Source organism: Mesocricetus auratus, unplaced genomic scaffold (genome assembly GCF_017639785.1).
Source record: "Mesocricetus auratus isolate SY011 unplaced genomic scaffold, BCM_Maur_2.0 Super-Scaffold_100004, whole genome shotgun sequence".
Classification (NCBI taxonomy): domain Eukaryota; kingdom Metazoa; phylum Chordata; class Mammalia; order Rodentia; family Cricetidae; genus Mesocricetus; species Mesocricetus auratus.
The window spans coordinates 112,228,878-112,248,388 of NW_024429189.1; the positions used below are offsets into that span (position 1 = coordinate 112,228,878).

Below are 19,511 nucleotides of genomic sequence, written 5' to 3' on the forward strand. Positions count from 1 at the left end.
TTGTGGCTCTATTGGAAGATGGTGTGAGCCGTTAGAAGTGGCATCTTATGAAAGGGAGTTAGCTCATTAGAGTAATGCCCTTCTTGAGTCCCTCCTTTTCCTGTCTCTTCTGTGTCAGATCCACCATAAGGGGATCAGACTCTCTCAGGCACACACACAAACACCCACCATGCTGCTCTGTCCAAGAGGCAGCAGAATCAAGTTCCATGAACGAAGCTGACTGTGTGGCAAAATAACTTTCTTCCTTGTAAGCTGGTATTTCTCAAACTATTTTGTCACAGTTAAGAACAGTTCATAGGTTAGACTTTCACTAGGCTTATATAAAGAATTACTGGTCTTATAAAATATATTGTTTGTGAGTTGGAAAATAGCATCAAAGCTGTTGACAGTCCATGGGGAGCAGTTGTTAGAGTCCAGTTTGCCACACATCCCGCAGAGCTGTCCTTCCCTGGGCCTGTAGCAAAGTTCACAGTGAAATTGCTCCCCGCTAGCATGGCAGCAAGTGGGAAACACCAAACTGTGCACTGTGGGGCCTGGGGCATGCACACTTAGGTTTCCTTAGCTGAAAATGAGCATGCTTTGAGATGTCCCTTCAGAAAGAGTAGGAGGACTCCAACCCCTGACAGTTCTAGGTTCACACCTTGTCTCCTGGCAGACCCACTCTTAGTTGTGCTGAACTGCAAAGATTGCTGTTCTGTGACAGGCAGAAGCTTCAGGACTTGAAATAAAATGTTGGCTTTGCCGGTCAAGGAACTGTTGATCTGAGAACCTGCTCCCCAAACCCAATAAGAAGCCTCCTGGCTGAGGTGAGTGAGGATACCCTCTCTCTCTCTGTCTGTCTGTCTGTCTGTCTCTTTGCTGGCTTCTCATCCCACGGAAGAAGAGCAGGCACACATGAGTAGTTTCTACATGTGGGTTCCCCCAGAGAGGTCATCTTGGCATCCTTGGAGCTTGTCTGTTTCCTAAATAAGCCTTCTTTGTAACTTTTGGACTGAAAGCAAGTTTTGATGGTGTCCTTTGCCATACAGAATCTTTTCAGTTTCACAAGGTCCCATTGGTTAATATTCTTAGTGTCTGTTCAGAAAGTCTTTTCCTGTGCCACTCTCGGTATGGTGTCAGTGTATCTGGTTTTATGCTGAGGTCCTTGATCCATTTGGAGCTGAGTTTTGTGCAAGGTGATAAGTATGAATCTATTTGCATTCTTCTACATGAAGCCATCCAGTTTGGCCGACACCATTTGTTGAGGGTGCTATATTTTTTCCCCAGTGTGTATTTCTGGCTTCATTATGAAAAATCTGGTATACAAAGCAGCAGCATACGGAATGGGAAAAGATTTTTTACCAACTACACATCTGATAGTGGACTAATATTCAAAATATATACATTCAAAGAAACTTGTCATCAAGAAAACAATTAACCCAATTTAAAACTCGGGTACAGCTCTAAACAGAATTCTTAAAAGAGGAAATTCAAATGACTGAGAAGCACTTAAAGAAGTGTTCAATATCCTTAGTCATCAGGGAAATGCAAATCAGAATTACTCTGAGATGTCATCCTACATGAGCTAGAATGGCCAAGATCAATAAAACAAATGACAGCTCATGCTGGCAAGGATGTGGAGTAGGTGGACACTCATGCATTGCTGGTAGGAGTGCAAACTTGTACAGCCACTGTGGAAATCAGTGTGATGGTTCCTCAGGAAGATGGAAATTGATCTACCTCAGGATCCAACTGTATTGCTATTGGACAGATATCCTATCCTACTACATAGATGCTTGCTCACCCATGTTCATTGCTGCTCTATTGATATAGCCAGAAATTAGAAACAAAACATCAATAGATGAATGGATGGAGGAAATATGGTACATTTACACAGCAGAATATTATTCAACCATTAAAAAATAGAAAATTCTGAAATTCACGGGCAAATGGATGAGACTAGAAAAAAATCATACTGAGTGAGGTAACCCAGACCCAGAAAGACAAATATGGCATCTATTCACTTATATGTGGATGTTAGCTGTTAAGTCATTGTTAAACAAGCTACAGTCCATATAACCACAGAGGATTAGGTAGAGAATAGCAGACTGGGGGGAGGGATGGATCTCCCTAGATAGTTACAGATGGACAAGGGCAGGGTGGGGTACTGGAAAGGGAAGAACACATGGGGAGAGGGAGTGAAGAGGAGTGCAAAGGAATGACTACAGGGAAGGATATCTAATATTAAGAGCCTAATATATGAAAGTAGTCTAAATGAAATTGTCAAATAATGATGGAGAAAAAGCCCCAACTTTACAATTACCAAAAGAAGCTTCCAGTAGTAGAAATGTGCTGCATCTAATCAAGTTGTTGGCCAAAGGGGCCCCAAAGAAAGCCCCAAACAACCCAGGTTATTGCCAAGGCTATTGGTTGCTCTCTTCAAACGGATGGTAAGGCCCTATTGCTGAAGACAACACCAACATAAGTCAATGAAGTTATGCCTGCCTAGAGCCTTTACCCCTAGGACTAGTGTTCATGGTACTGGACTATACTCTTACGCTACCAAAGGAGAAAAGTAAACACCAACCCAGCTGCAAACTTTTCAGTCTACAGTGGTGAACTTCATGCAGGATATTCTGGTACAATAGTGACACAAAGCGTGTGGAAGTAACCAACCAATATCTGACTTGATTTAAGGCCCACTCCATGAGATAGAACCTATACCCAACACTGCTTGGATGGCCAAGATCCTGAGACTAGACAGGTGAGGAACTTAGGGGAAAATTTAAATACTATTGTTCTGCTAAAGGAACATAGCAATAAAATGACTACGAATGACAATCTTCTATGCTTATACATCAATCCCTTGCTTAGTCATCATTAGAGAAGCTTCTTCCCACAGCAGATAGAAACACATATAGAGAACCACAGCCAGACAATATGCAGAGAATGAGAGTCCTTGGCATACTCAGCCCTAAAAGGAATGACTCCATTGAATTTCTCCCCTTACAGATCCAGGGAACTCTGCAGAAGAGGAAGTGGAAAGGTGTAGGAGCCAGAGGGGATGACGGATAACAAGGAAACAAATCTTTCTAAACATATAGGACCGGTGCACATATGAAGTCACAGAGACAGAGGCAGCATACACAGGACCTGCACAGGTCTATGCCAGATGGGGTCCCAGAGATGAAAGGAGAAGTGGACACGTGCTCCCATCCCTAACCCAGACTCTATCTCCAATTGATAACCACTTGCAAATGAAAAGTTAGCTTTCTTTAAGGGAGTCTCACGGAGAAAACAAATCACTCTTAAGGGTAGGTCCCCTGTCCAGCAGTAGATGGCCAACACAGAATGAGCTCAGTGGCATCTTTGAAGGCTCTTTGTCTCATAATATTGAAGGATCTTAAAAAAACTTTCAGGTATATATTATGACTTCAAGTTTTACATTTTTATTGGATACCTGTATGTGCAATTGTGTGTGACTCTGCATCTGTGTGTGTCTCAAGCTTTTTGTTTGGCTGTTCTCTCTCGATTGGCTTTTTTTCCTTTCTTATTTTGATTTGTGTGCTTTTATTTTATTATTCTATTATAATTCTTTAGTTGCCTCATTGTCTAAAAAGAGACAGAAAGGATGGGAGGAGAGAGTGAGGAGGAGCTCAGAGGAGATGGGGAAGTGAGAAACCATAATCAGTATAATCAGTATATTGCACGAAAAAAAATCTCTTTTCATAAAAGGAAAGAAAAATGAAAGCAAGTTTTGCATAATTTACTTAACCAAATTTGATAAATACACTTGTTTATTTTTGTCTTATAAAATTTCCTTTCATACCATTGTATGAACCAGAAGAAAAAAAAACAACAGAGACTTAATGAGTGTAGACTTTATGGTGAAATTCTTACAGCAGATTTGAGAAACATGTCTATAGACATTTATTTCTTCTTTGTAAAAAAGGTTAAAAAAGAAAAAGAAGCCATACCAACTCAATGTAAAAAACAGTAGAAGCAGCCGGGCGTTGGTGGCGCACGCCTTTAATCCCAGCACTTGGGAGGCAGAGGCAGGCGGATCTCTGTGAGATCGAGACCAGCCTGGACTACCAAGCGAGTTCCAGGACAGCCTCCAAAGCCACAGAGAAACCCTGTCTCGAAAAACCAAAAAAAAAAAAAAAAAAAACAGTAGAAGCCACACTCAGTTTGTAGTGCCACTGTTCTTAAAACTGGCAAAACAATAATGTTCATAATTATTCCTGTAGCATTTTTGAGAAGTGTAAATAAGTTGGATTGACTGCTTCTCCCAGATGCTCTCTTATACGGCAAATTCTTTCAAGATTATTTTAGTATTTTGTATTTGCTGAGCAAAATAATACCCTTCCATCCCCCTAGCTAGGTCTTGACACATTCAATTCTAAAACCAGCAATTTGAATCTTTATAAAATTACACATTGAAAGCAGAATGTTACAATTATTAGTTCTCAAAAACCAGGGGAAATACCTTGAAATCAACCCAGGTCAACATTTACATATTAAAACTCTCAGTCACACCCATATGCAAACATGTTTTTTGCCGGTGTCCTTTTCTGGCTCATGAGAAGTTGTGTGCATGGCAGACTTCAGCAATTTTGTTTCTTTAATAAGTGTAGCAAATAGGGAACAAAAACAAGATAAAAGGTTTTATTCTAGACCATTTCCTCCAGCATAATTTCAACTTTCAAATTATAGGAACATAAATGAATGTCCTACTTCTGTGTTGAAGTACTTGACTACTTTGTGGGATGTTTTGTGCCAATTCTTTACTAAATTATCTTGGTCGCTGTTGCTAGGTAACACCACTGGCTTCCTGCAGCTGAAAAATGAAAGGGTTAGAGGGAACAATTCGGCATTATTAGCATTTGACTAATAAGTTGTTGTTGTTTTTTTTAATTGTAAGTCTTAGCACTTCCCTCTCTTTCTAGGGAAGGTCATTGTCTATGGGAATACACTTGACGCTTATACAACAGTGGAGACACTCTTACACATTGGCATGAAGGGAGACTGCATCTACTTTGTGCATCCCCCAGCTGATTCGAACATAAGCTGTATCAACAACTATGTGATAGAGAGTGCCGTGGAAGACGCAATCAGGGCAGCCAAAGTGGCTGTCTATCGGGAGTCGCTGTTGGCTCAGTGGAATGATGGCCAGGACCCGGATCCCATCCACAGTGCCTGCTTCACCACTCCCACCAAGCCGTTCAGACTGGAGTGTTCAGTAAGTCCATCCCCGTGAGCCGTGCTCACTGGCCACCAGGGGAGACGGCTAACTCCCCAGGGATTAGGTACTCTGAAAGATGGCAGCAGAGAATTTGTGGACATAGATTTGGGACATATTTTCAAACTGTTTGGTGGGGGAGGGGGTGCTTCACCCAGAAGCAAGAAGCTTCTACCAACATGGTGACTTGAAACAATTTATTATCACTATTTATTGCTCCTGATTGGGGGTTTGCCTGACCCAACTAGACAGTTCAAGGGAGATTTCTTGCATAGCTAAGTTAAGACAGTAAACAGGGCTGGAATCATCTAGAAGGCACATTTACTTTTCTGGCTATTGATGCTGGGTCAACTTCAGCTGAGATTTTAGCCCTTTCTTGAGCCTGGGCTTTGTTAAAACACAGTGACAGTTCTAAGAGCAAATGGAACGGGAGCTGGGGTGTCTGCCCCTTAGACCAGGCCTCAGAAACCAGTCAGTATCTCTGCTAACACATTGTTTTCCTACAGGCAAGTCATTCTGCCCGCTGCACATCAAAAGGGAGGGAATTAGCCTCAGTGAGTGAAGGCCACCCCCAAGGAGCTAAAGTACCAGGTGCTAGAGAGCTGTTGTCCCTATTCTGCTCTCTCATAACACAGCCCAGCAAGGATACAGTGGGAACCCAGGCCCAGGTCCAGATTTACAATCACAACAGCCCTGCTCATGGGTTTGCAAGTAAACTCCTGAACATGGCATGACTCAGAGTTTCCAGGGACCAGGGAGGGAGCTGCTGCAGCTGAACCAGACACTGACCAGTCCAGGGCCCATGCACTCCACAAGCATGGATCCCTCATTGCCTGAGATAACCTGGTGGGAAGTACAAATAGGGGTTTTCATGTGCAAGGTGCCCTTTGCTCCTGAAGCCACTGCCACTGCCCAGCCAGCTTTTGGTCACAGAGGTATTCCTTTCCCTGGAGCAGATCAAAAGCTTGCATAGCTCTCTGGGCCTGGTCTCCTTTCAACCATTATATGACCCAAGAACACAGCTCAAATAATACCACCCCTTCATGGTGGGAGTGTCCTGTTCACGGTGAGGCCTGAGGTCCTTAGAAACTGTCTGATCTGTTATTTACTGCAGTCATTCATGTATTCACTCCACAGATATCAATGGGACACTAAATAGATCCAAGACTTTGTCTTGTCGCTTCAGGATCTAGCGGTGAGAAAGAAAAAGAAAGTCTTTAGTTTGAAACTTACATTGTCTACACTTACATATTGTGCTTATCTAAAATGAGGGAAAGTGAAAATGTTTCAATCTCAAATTTCTACCCCCAACCACAACCCTAGAAGATTGTAAGGTCTTCCTAGGGAACCTCAGGAGATAGCCTTAATTTTATTTGTTAGTATATTTTAGGATTATTTTGAAAGTTGCTGGTCTATCATTTTGTTACCACTGTAGATTTTAGATATTTGAGCTCTGCTCACCTTGTGAAATGATTTAGGTGATGCTCGTTCCTTCTGTATTATCTTAAAAGGCTGGTGTGAGGTTGATATTACTTCTTTGAGTATTGATAAAATTAGCCAGGGAATGGAACATATAGCATAGGGAAGATTTTGATAACAAATTCAATTTCTCAACCAAATATAAGGCTACTTGGATTTTCTATTTCTTTTATGTCAATTTTGACAGATTATATTGTTCAATTTATTCATTTCATTTAAGTTGGTCAAAATTGGTGGCATTAGGCTGGGGAGATGCCTCAGTTAGTAAATATTTGCCATGTAACCATAAAGGCCTGAGTTTGGATCCCCAGCATACATGTAAATGGCTGAGTGTGGTGTTGCATGCCTGTAATCACAGTGCTGGCTACATGGAGACAGGCAGATCCTTGGCACTCTGTGACCAGACAGCCTAGCAAGTTGACCATCTCCAGATTCAGCAAGAGACCCTGCCTCAAAAAACAAAATGTCTTTTTTTTTTTTGGTGGCAACCAGTCACTGAAGTGAAATGATACCATCTCAAAGCAGTTTTACTTTGCATTTCCCTGTTGCCTAAAGACGTTGAACACATTTTCAAGTATTTAGTGGTCATTTCTATTTCTTCTTTTGGGAGCTGCCTATACAGATTATGAACACATTCCTGTCCCTCTTTCTATACCAGAAACCTCTGTTAACCACGTTTAGCTTTTCAGTCTTTGGGCTAGTTGAGTTCTTTTGCTTTCCATATCCACACTCCCTAAACATCACCCATGGGGTGAGTAATGTTTTACCCAGGTAGATGTCTCCATTGAGACTGTAAAAACCAACCACACCACTGAAATCGGTATAGACTGGACCCATCTTTATACCTTCAAGACCTTCTGGTTTTTAATCAGCCTGATGGAGGCACACAGCTGTGGGCAGTACACCTCTGGATGTTGAGAGTCCTTGGTTTATGCAACAGTGAATGCCAGATAGAGCTGTCAAACTACAAGGTGTTCTCAGTTGATTTGATCTATTTTTGGCCACTGAGGGTGGGGTTCTGTCCTGTGCACGTCCCAGTCTGAGAAAAGCCTCCTGCCATCTACCTCCTGCTCCCACCTATTCAGGGTCCATCCCTCCTACTCTCCACAGCTGCCTCTCTGAGCCTTCCCTCTCCCGGTGACTGTGGCAGCAAAATTGAGATTCTATGATGTACAGTTGTCCTCTGATCAGACCCCTGGGAAGCTCAGTTTTTAACAATAGTTTATCTCTCAAGATAGCATCCACCACACCCTGATTCATACAATGTTGTAAAGTGGGACTTAATTCTACTAACTGGCACATGTCCCAGAGATGTCATTGTGTTTCCAAAACCAGTGACCAGGTTTGAGGCTGTGGTGACTGTGGGCCTTTCCTGAGACCAGGATCATCCGTCTTCCATCTGGCTTCTCTTCCATCCCCCCAAGCCAGGGAACTGGCCCAAGGTTACATTATGGTTACTGCTCGGCATCCCATTTTGTTGTTATTGTTGTTGTTTTTCTGCCTTTTCCAGGTACACTTCTGCTTCCTTTGTGGATTCCCAAGGCCCACCCTCGGTTCCTCTCTTCAGAATAGAGACTTTTGTTTTCATTCTGATTCTGCTTCACCAGCCACCTTATCTGGACGTCTCCTACCTCATTTATTTCTGACACTGATGAATTGTGTTCAGTGTGTTCTTCTCCGTCTCTCTCTGCCTCTCTGTCTCTCTTAGTCTAAAGTGGAGACTTGTCGATTTTATTGATGTTTTTTCAAAGGTAAAAACCAAAGCTTACTTCTCAGCAAAGACTGTTCTCTATTCTACGGGTTTTGTTCTCTATGAATATTCTCTTCCTTCTGTTAATGAATTGGGTCTACATCGTCCTTCTCTTTTCTGGTTTTTAAGGTGAAGTCTTAAGCCATTGACAGCATTTTTAAGCCCTAAATTTTCCTCTATTTTAACTGCCTCTCAAAATTTTAACATATTGAATTTTTTACTAGCGCTTTCGTCAAAATATTGCCTGCCACCTTATGATTCTTCATAAGGCCCTGGATTATGTATGGTTTGGTTGCCACCTATTTCAGGGTTTCCTACACCCTGTATTTTTATTGATTTCCAGTTCAATGCTGTTGTTTACTATTACCCAGTCTTTTAAGAATTATTGGTATGTGTTTTATGTCTAAGCATATGTAGAATTTTGTCTACATTGAACACAGTATTTCTATAAATAATTAGTTCTGTGTGGTTGATATTGCTGCTACATTCTTTTTACTGATATTTCACTAATGCTTTGGGTCTAAATATAGTAATTGCTGGGAGCAGCATACTAAAATCTCTCACTATCTTAGAACTTTCTATTTTTCTCTTTAATTGTATTAAATTTTCTTTTCCTTTATTTGCTCTGCTGTTAAGCCCATGAACAGTTACAATTTTGATAACTACCTTGTGAGTTGTGGCCTTATCGTTATGGAATATGCTGCTATGTTTCTTGATAATATTCCTTATCTTCAGATCCACCTTATTTGTATTAATATGGCTGTTTTTATTCTTCTTGATTTATTTCTACCATGGTATGTTTTTAAATATACCTAACTTTGTCTTTATATCTAAAGTCTATCTTTTGTAAGTATCACTAAAAGCATTATATATGTGTCTTATGACTGCCTAACAAGTATGGCAGCCTAAAACATTCATTTATGGGCTCAGAGTTCACTCTCAGCTCCTAGAGGCCTTCTTCATTCTTAACCACATGGCCACTTTCTTTATAAGTCTCAGAATGGAGAATCACCTGCATGTCAAATTCACCACACTTTGAATCCTCTATATGAAAAACTTGGCTACTTTTAAAAGATCACATGACGAGGTCAGAGTCACTGAGAGTGATCTCTCTTTCTTAAAGTCAACTATGCCAAATAATACCACTTCATCAGAGTCATAGTTCATCCCTTAGTAACTATCTTAGTTAGGATTCTACCTATCACGTGCTTTGTTATCCTTTCTGTCTCTGTGTTTTAATTAAAATAGTTAGACCATTAGTATTTAATGCAATTACTAATGTAGTTATGTTAGGCCTGCCATTTTTTTTTCTGTCTGCTATTCACCCCCATGTTTCCTGTACTTATTTTCTGTCTTGTCTGTTTCTTCTTGGGCTAGTATTTTTGAATATTCTAATTCAAATGATTTTTAAGCTACATCTTATTCAGTTCTTTTTAATGATTTATCTATGGATGTATAAGCAGTTTTTCACCTCAATACAGTTAGTATTGCACCGTTTTATAAAATACATTTTAAAAACTTGCAACAATACAGATCCTTTTTCCTATACACTAGACATCCATTTTGTTGCGCTTATTCTGTATATTACATCTTTGTACATTGGATATAAAAAAAAGACCATGATAGAATTTTTATTTTAAACAAATGTTTATGTACTTGCATGTCTTAGTTAGGGGATCTGTTGCTGTGAAGAGACACTCTGATCATGGCAACTCTTATAAAGGAAAACATTTAATTGAGTAGCTCACAGTTCAGAGGTTCAGTCCATTATCATCATGTGGAACCTGGCAGCATGCAGGCAGACATGGTGCTGGAGAAGTTTCTGAGTTTTACATATTGTACACACAACAGGAAGTGGTCTGTCTCACTGAGCATGGCTTGAGCATGTATGAGACCTCAAAGCTCACCTCACTGAGCATGGCTTGAGCATATATGAGACCCCAAAGCCCACCTCCACAGTGACGCACTTTCTCCAACAAGACCAAGCAAATTAATGAGGCTTATCAAATCTCTGCTAGATTTGCTGATTCACTTCTCAATGCAGAGTTACTGCTGTAAAAGTAAAACAGCAGCCAAAGTTGTGAATGCTGTAGAGCAGTATGTATAACAGCACCATAGTGAATGCTGTAGAGCACTATGTATAACAGCACCACAGTGCTGATAAACTTTAGAGCTAAAAAGTAAAATAAAACAGCAATCTTTGTTAAATGTGTTACTCAACAACAACTAATAAAATGTAGAAAAAAGAAGTTGTCTTAGTTAGGGTTTCTGTTGCTGTGAAGAGACACCATGATCATGGCAACTCTTTAAAGGTTCTGTTCATAATCATCATGGTGGAGAGCATGGTGGCCTGCAGGCAGACATGGCTACATCTTTATCAGAAGGCAAAGGGAAATCGACTGAAACACTGGAAAGTATCTTGAGCACAAGAGACCTCAAAGCCTACTTCCACAGTGACACACTTCCTCCAACAAGGCCACACCTACTCTAACAAAGTCACACCTCCTAATAGTGCTACTCCCTATGATCTTATTGGGGCCAATTACGTTCAAACTACCACAGAAACTAACAGATAGAAGAACTTTTGTGAAGAATTTTGAAAAATGTTAAAGAATCAAGAGGTGAAGAACACTATTTTTATTGAATTTGTCACATACCTTTCTCTACTTTTGTTTTGTTTTTTTTTTGTTTTGTTTTTTTGAGACAGGGTTTCTTTGTATGGCCTTGGTTGTAGATAGGGCTGGCCTCAAACTCACAGAGATTATCTCCCTTTGCCTCCCAAGTACTGGCATTAAAGATATATGCCACCACTGCAAGGCCTTCATTTTTATATAGTAGAAATCTAGTTTACCTAAGTGGAGCAAGAGAAGGAAAGAATGAAAGACAGAGGCTCAGAGTCAGAGAGAGACTCGGAGAAATGAAAGTGCCTTCCTGTTGTCCCAGGGCAGGAGAAGTAGGGCAAGAGCCAGCCTGGTAGACATGCATGGCTCTTAACTATCTAGGACATCCTTCAATGACATTACTGGGTTTAAAGCCTCACAAGATGGCTTAGAGAGTGGAGGCATCTGCCACCAAGGCTAGTAACCTGCGTTTGATTCCCAGAAGTCACATTATGGATGAGCAAATTGACCCCCACAAGTTGTCCTCTCCCTCTACATACAAATTAAAGAATGCACATACTCAAGAAGACATACACATAAAATAAATAAGATTGAATTTTTTTAAGATTGCTAGATGTCAAAACTCATGATTGAGCCGGGCATTGGTGACACAGTCCTTTAATCCCAGCACTTGAGAGGCAGAGGCAGGTGGATCTCTGTGAGTTCGAGACCAGCCTGGTCTACCCAGTGAATTCCAGGACAGGCTCCAAAACAATACAGAGAAATCCTGTCTTGCAAAACAAAAAAAAACAAAAAGCAAAAACCTCACGAGTGAAACACTCTGAAGACTCAAGAGAAGATGAAGTGACTCCAGGAAAAAAGCTTGCAAGACCTGAGTCAGACACAAGAAAAGGAGGCTGGAAAGGGGCTGTAGTGGGGACTTTTAATTGTTGAAGAACAGGGGAAACATGGCCTCTACGTCACAGGGCAAAAATATGCATTCCCGTGTTAGTGCTTCCCTTACTTGCTATCTTTTTTCCTATTGTGTATATAAATTGAATGATAAAGAGTGATGTAGGGTGACCTTAATATGTTCTTCATATCAAAGGTCTGTAATCTCCTCTGCCCCCTTTCCCTTCCATCTCCTTCGCTCCATTACATAGAGTTATGATAAACTTTTAATAGACATTCTGTATTCTGAAGACTGTCCACACTCTGGGGCAGGTGAAATAAAGAGCAGTGAGCCGGGCGGTGGTGGCGCACACCTTTAATCCCAGCACTCGGGAGGCAGAGGCAGGCGGATCTCTGTGAGTTCGAGGCCAGGCTGGACCGACAGCCTCCAAAACAATACAGAGAAACTCTGTCTCGTAAAAACCAAAAAAAAAAAAAAAAGAGCAGTAACTGGGAAAACACATGCCTAGATTCGTAGTCTCCAGCAAGGAACACAAAAAAGGAATAGCAGATTGTCCTAGGATACATCATGACCAAGGCAACTTATAAAAGGAAACATTTAACTGAGGCTTTGTTTATAGTTTCAGAAGGTAAGAGTCCACAGCAGGCAGAGTAGTAGGTAAGAGCTTACATCTGGTCTACAGGCAAGATGCAGAGAAAGAGATAACTGGGAATATTGTGGACTTTTCAGATCACATGCCTTCAGTGACATACCTTCTGTAACAAGGCCACGCCTCCTAATCCTAAACAGTTCCATCAAACATGAGCTTGTGGGGGGCCGTTCTCACTGATCCACCGCACACACTGATGATGTGATTTTTTTTTTTACTTTGTAGGCATTCTTCAGCTTCTACAAGAAGAATGTGGATTATGAAACATTTAAAGCCTTTAATGATGCATGCCTCGTCTATGATGGCCGACTTGTGATTGACACCACTTTCCATACCAATGACATAGCCATCAGAGCTGCTGGCTCCCTCACTAAATTCTCCAACCGATATTACTCAGATGAGTGGACTCACAGCAACTTCAGTTCCAAAGAAATTGGGTTTCAGCTGGCAGCAGCTATGCTCACTCTCTTTGATCCAACCCTTGAACCTGTGACGGAACCTCCAGCTGACCTTGATAGGCTCATTCCCATGTACAAGGGAGCCAAGATCCAAGGTACGTGGAAGGCCCCTTTTTTGATGAGGCCAGTGTTCAGAGCAGTCAGTCATGCATCTCTTAAATACAGCTCCTTGGTCTTTAGTGAACTTTCCTAGAGGTAGAGTGGGAGCCTGTCTTATTTCTTCAGCATTCGTTGTAAACTGGCAATATCATTATTGTGTACCTTTGCACACTGGGCATTCATTATGGGCTCCCTTCCTAACTACAGTCCCTAATTTATAGACTGGAAAATCATCAGTAACTGGCCTAGAGTGCTCAAGGCTAGTGAATAGTGGTTTGCCCTGACATCTTACTGTAACGCAATAAATGAAAGACTTCATATAGACAGAACTCTCTGACCTGCCTGGTCCTGCAGCCATTTAGTCCCAAATCAACACCCAGAGGCTTATATTAATTATAAACTGTCTAGCCTATTGCTCAGGCTTCTTGTTAACAAACTGTTACAACTTAAATTAACCCATAATTATTATCTATGTTTAGCCACATGACTCGGTACCTTTTCTCAGTACGGCATTCTCATCCTGTTTCCATTGTATCTGACTGATGACTCTCTCTGCCTTCCTCTTCCCAGCATTCTCCTAGTCTAGTAGCCTTGCCTATACTCCCTGTCTGGCTACTGACCAAACAGTGATTTATTAAACAAATACAAGTGACAAATTTTACAGTGTACAAGAGTATTATCTCACATTATTTCCCCTTTTTCTTTTCAAAACAAGAACCCTGAATCCAACCTCCTTTGTTTAGCTTTTTTCTTGACCATTATCCATAACAATGTGTAGCCAACACACTAAACAAAGACAAACATCCATAATCCATTTTTGGGAATGTGGGCATAGTTTTCTAGGCTACTCCCTACTGATTGGAGATGCTGGTAATCCAAAGAAAGTTTAGGATTATTGTCAAGTCCTGACTGGAGTATTTTGTGAGGCTGGATAACCTCAGCTAGCAGCCTTGAACCTGTTCTGAATGCAGAACTCAGAAGAAACTGCAACAGAGGTACTCTGAATTACTGGGTCCTCTGAGCCATCTGTTCCCATTGGAGATTTTTCTAGGGGTATTCCTCAATCAAGCCTTATTATTCTTAACCAAGAATGAATCCACAGCCTCTCATTTCGTGTGGAAATAAAAGCAACGTCCCTTCTCCATAGTAACATATCCTTTGACTTAGATTTGAAGTCAAAGCCTTTTCAAAATATATAGGTTGGGTTAATCCAGCAACATTTGTAATCAAATGTGTTTTAGCAGCTGTCATTCCTTCCTCAGCCATCAAACAATTCAAAGATAACACAATGTATTTTCCATCTTTACGAGGCTTTTTATTGCTCTATTTCTTTTATTTTAACTTTTACTTTTTTGTTTTTTTTTTTGAGACAGGATTTCTCTTTGTATCTTTAGCTGTCCTGGAGCTCACTCTGTAGACCAGGCTAACCTTGAACTCACAGAGATCTATGTGTCTTTGTCTCCTGAGTCCTGGCCCTAAAGGTGTGTACCACCACTACCTGATCTCTATAGCTTGAGGCTCACTTTGCTTTCTGAGTCCTCAGGCGAACTTTAATAAATCGTAAATAATACACCATCACATCGTCCGTAAATTCCCATCCTCACCATAAGTTCATAATTGAAGAGACCCCTTCCAGGCAGCCCCGTTCCTTGGCCTTCTCTCTTTAAACATTTACTTATTCTTTATTTTCTGTGTGTGGCTGTGCTGCCTTCAGGTGTGCTGTGCATCATGTGAGCAGTGCCTGTGGAGCCCAGAGAGGGCATGGAATACCATGGGGTGGGAGTTACAGGAAATTGTTAGTCACCATGTGGGTGCTAGCAACCAAAGGCCCACCCTCTGCAAAGGTAGCAAGTGCTCTTCACCACACACCACCTCTCCAGCCTCTGTAACTTGCTCTCTTTATGGATGGGCTCGGCCATTTACAGCTGTGAAACAACCCATTTGCACTCCCTAAGCCTTGTTGAACCCTAGGAAAATGATTGCATGTAATGTAAGAAAGATTTTTTTGCATTTATTTTATGCTTAATTTATTCCTGCACCTTTTGTTTCTCCATTGTCTTCTGCAGTATCTTTTTCTTATCTGTACAACCTTCTCTTCCTGCTTAGAGACAATTTGTTCCTTTTCAATGGTGATCATCTCAATATGGCATGGGGAGCTCACGTATAGGTTAATGCAAGTTCAAAGGCATGTCTTAGGTTGGATATGTTCTTGTTGACTTGAGACAATGACTAGAGAATCTACATCTAAGGTCAGCATTACTCTCTGCAGCTTTAAGCATGTACAGAAGGGATTCAACTCTCTCTTGGGGCCATCAATCTTGTTTCCAGCCCTAGTATTTGGTTTGGGCGCATGTAGTTGATGTTTTTTATTCTTTGGCTCTTTTGGGGGCCCATCATCCAGCTCCCAAATAAAACATATGGAGTTTTAGTCTTTATTATGAATGCCTGGCTTTAGCTTGGCTTTTTTCTTACCAGCTCTTCTTAATTTAAATTATCCCATGTACCTATTGCCTCTGGGTTTTTACCTTTCTCTATTTCTATGTATCTTTTCTTTCCTTCTTATTCTGTGTCTGACTGGGTAGCTGGTTCATTCTTTTCTCACTCCTTGATCTTCTTCTCCCAGATTTCTCCTCCTCTTTATTCTCTTTGCCTGTCAGCCCTGCTTATCCTTTTCCTTGCCTTGCCATTGGCCATTCAACTTTCTACTAGACAGATCAGGTATTTTAGACAGGCAAAGTAACACAACTTCACAGAGTTAAACAAATGCAACATGAAAGAATGCAACACATCTTTGCATCATTAAACAAATGTTCCACAGCACAAACAAATGTAACACATCTTACTGACTCTACCATTATACTGCCAGTTTGGAGCACATTGCTCCTTCAAGATGACATCCTTCAGATGGTGGCTTTTAGAATTTTCATACCTTTGGTGTCCCGGGTAGTTTCATGGGTATTCCAAAGTGAACATGAGGACATGAACCTCTTGATCTGCCTGATTTAATAGGATTTTCTGAGTCAAGAGAGGAATGAACCATTTTATAGGTCACTTCAGGCTACCCATGGAAGACAAAGACAGGTTGTTGGCTTTTGATGTTGGAAGAAAAAGACAAAGAGAAAAGAGCTATTTTAAAACTGTTTTAAAATGTTTATGGACCTTCCCACCAGAAAAACACACATATTTACAAAATTTGATGTTCAGTTCTGGGAGGTTCATAGATTGAAGCATGCATGCATAAGGCCTGAAGGTATTTATGAAACCTGATCTAGTAAATGGAATACCAGGTCAAGAATACCAAAGCCCACACCCCACCACTGCCTTCCTCTCTCTAAGGAGATATTTTAGAGAGGTTCTGCTCCTCTTCTCTTAGTAGGACCTTAGGGAGTAACCCAGGCAGGTAAGAGAATGGAGGGGCCTCAAAGATTAGAGCTTGGTCAGGTTCAAGATTATCTCCAAAATATTAAGGACTTTATAATAATTATTTTCTAAGGTGTTAAGATAGGAACTTTGCTAATTTTCCATATAAAATATGGTTTTTAGCATTTTTGGTTATTTGGAAGAGTATGGGAAATGGGAACACTATGACAGCATTCTGGAGCTCTTGGTCTTGTAAGGTGGTGGTGGTTTAGTGATATAGAAATGAATATCTGGCCAGGCAGAAACCTCTATCTACAGGTTAGAGTACAGGGAGGTGTGAGAAATCAATGGGGTGCATCTTTGCATATCTTGCATGGATAGCTATATTAAATGGTATACTAGTTCCATCATATTGATTTAACTAAATAAAGTTCAACCACCCCAAGGCCTTCTTTCCTAATTGGCCATACTTTGGCTGAAGTTTCATAAGTCCACACATTGTAGTCATCTCTGTTCTTTGATGAAATATAAACCAATAGTTCATTTCTGATGTGGATACTTGCCATTTCCTCTAGGTGGCATTCTTCCTGGGTCTTACTATTATCTGCATATTGCCAAACCTGCCATCCCAAGTCCCTTGGATGTTCAAAGGTCACAGCCTGATTTTGTAAGTGTTGATCTTGAGTTTTACTTTACTTCTGGGCATAATATTTAGTTTAGGGGAAGGTAAATTTTTGACAAAGTCATTGGTTCACACATCATACTCTCACTGTGCATGCCAACATTTAAAATGGCCCCTAGAGGCCTTGGGTAATAGATCACTGTTTACCATGGTTTATGAATGAGCTTTGGGAGCCCATTCCAAATAGAGGGATGCTCTCTCAGCCTGGACACATGGGGAAGGGCCTAGGTCCTGCCCAAGATGAAATGACAGATTTTAGAGATCTCCCCCCAAGGAGGGCCTCACCCTCCCTGGGGAATGATGTGGGGATTGGGTGGAGGGCTGGAGGCTGGTGGAGGGACAAGGGAGGAGAGGTGGGAGAGGGAGCTGGGACTGACATGTGAAACATTCATGTTTCTAATTTAAATAAAAACATATATTGAGAAATAAAATAAAATAAAATGGCCCCTAGAGTCTTTGCTCCTTACACCATCATGTGGTCCACTACTAATGGGAGCAGAGCTGACTGGTGTAGCCTGCAGGATGTTGTGGAGATAATAGTGTGATTCCCAATGCTGTATCAACATCACAACAATAATATAACTTTTCAGATAATTGGATGAGACAGTGACAGGTTTCCCAGGTAGCCCTTTGGTAAGGTCTGTATGGTAAATAATCGGTGCCTACACCAGCTATAGTAGGTGTTGTGGTACCATTCAAGCCTTCAGATGACTGTAGCTCCAGCCAAGATCTTGACTGAAAGCCCTGAGACCTTGAGTTCCCAGCCGAGTGACCCCCAATCTCTCACTCCCAAAGATAATGAGATAATCAAGTTTAGTGTTGCTTTAATATATGTTTTCTTTCATAGACTTTTAAAAAGTAGTTTTAATTTTATAACAAACTCAAGATAAAGTTACAGTGATCTCCTGGATACTCATTATTCCTCATCCCTCATGTCAGATTCCCCTGCCCCAACTATCTACATTTCCCACCAAAGTGACTCTGTCATCAGAACTGGTGGCCTTCGTCAGCGCATAGCTGTCAGCAGATCCCATAGCTTTCATTAGGATCCACCCTGGGTGCTGTAGGTTCTAGAGGATCTTTTTTTTTTTTTTTTTACGAGACAGGGTTTCTCTGTTTTGGAGGCTGTCGGTCCAGCCTGGCCTCGAACTCACAGAGATCCGCCTGCCTCTGCCTCCCGAGTGCTGGGATTAAAGGCGTGCGCCACCAACGCCCGGCTGATTCTAGAGGATCTTGACAGTGCATCCACCATCACGGTGCCATGCAGACACCTACTAAAACACCCTCTGTGTCCTTTATTTATTGACGCCAATGTATTAGTTACTCTTCTTATTGCTGTGACCAGACACCTAACAGTAAACGGTTTATGGAAGGAAGGGTTTATTTGTGCCCACAGTTTGAGGACACAGTCCTCAGGACAGGGAAGGCAGGAACTTGAGGCAGTAGTCACATTGCATGCACATTGAGAAAGCAGAGAGGAAGAGATGTTCGTGCGTGGCTAGCTTTCTCCTTTATATACAGTACAGGGTCCCAGCCCATGGAATGCTGCCCACCCCATGTTTAGGGTGTGTCTTCCAACCTCAGCTAACCTGATGTAGAAGCTCGCTCCAAGACATGCGGGGGGCTTTGTTTCTGTGCCGATTCTAACCCTCCCCCCCACCACCACCAAACTGACAATCAGCGTTAACCATCATGTCACATAACTGGAACCACAGTATGTGGCCTTCAGATTGGCTTATTTTAGCTGGTAGTATATACTTAAATTCCTTCCATGTCTTTTCATGCTGTGCAGCCCATTCCTCTAAGTGCTGAGTGTATCCCATTGTCTAGGTGAACCACAGTTTATTTATCCATTTACCTACTGAAAATCAGTAAGCCATCATTGTTAGGTTTAAATATACCACCAGGCTATGGCCATCCACCTTTGTGACACTGGAGCCAGCAGATTCTTTGGATCAGGAGTGGCCACCAGGCCCAACTGTTTTCCTCCCCTCCATGAATTACACGGAGAGGCTACCTGGGAGAGGTGGGAGCTGTGGGTGGGAGAGTTCCTCAAGGAGGCTCCTCGGGCAGATGGTCCCAGACTGGGTTCTATCAAATGGTGACTCGCTTTCTTGTGTTTCACACTTGATTTTCCCTCACTGAGGCAGATCCTCCTTTCCCATCATCATCTGAATGTTTTTGAGAGTTACTGACATGACCAACTTAACATAAGGATATTTCTCAGATTTTCTTGGAGGGAGGACTAGCCATGTGGAGGGTTCTGCTCAGTCGGGTATAAGCCGAATATACTAGTAAAA

The 19,511-nt window shown here is 41.5% G+C and overlaps 1 protein-coding gene across 3 annotated transcripts in view; it reads left to right on the forward strand.

Moving 5' to 3' along the window:
- Cfap61 (cilia and flagella associated protein 61) overlaps positions 1–19,511 on the forward strand; it is a 287,339-nt gene that overhangs the window by 203,706 nt on the left and 64,122 nt on the right. For all 3 annotated transcript variants that reach the window (XM_040746434.1, XM_040746435.1, XM_040746436.1), the window contains 3 exons: positions 4,929–5,221; positions 12,838–13,165; positions 17,105–17,196. In XM_040746434.1, the coding sequence (XP_040602368.1) occupies positions 4,929–5,221; positions 12,838–13,165; positions 17,105–17,196 (713 nt within the window). The remainder of the gene's footprint in view (positions 1–4,928; positions 5,222–12,837; positions 13,166–17,104; positions 17,197–19,511) is intronic.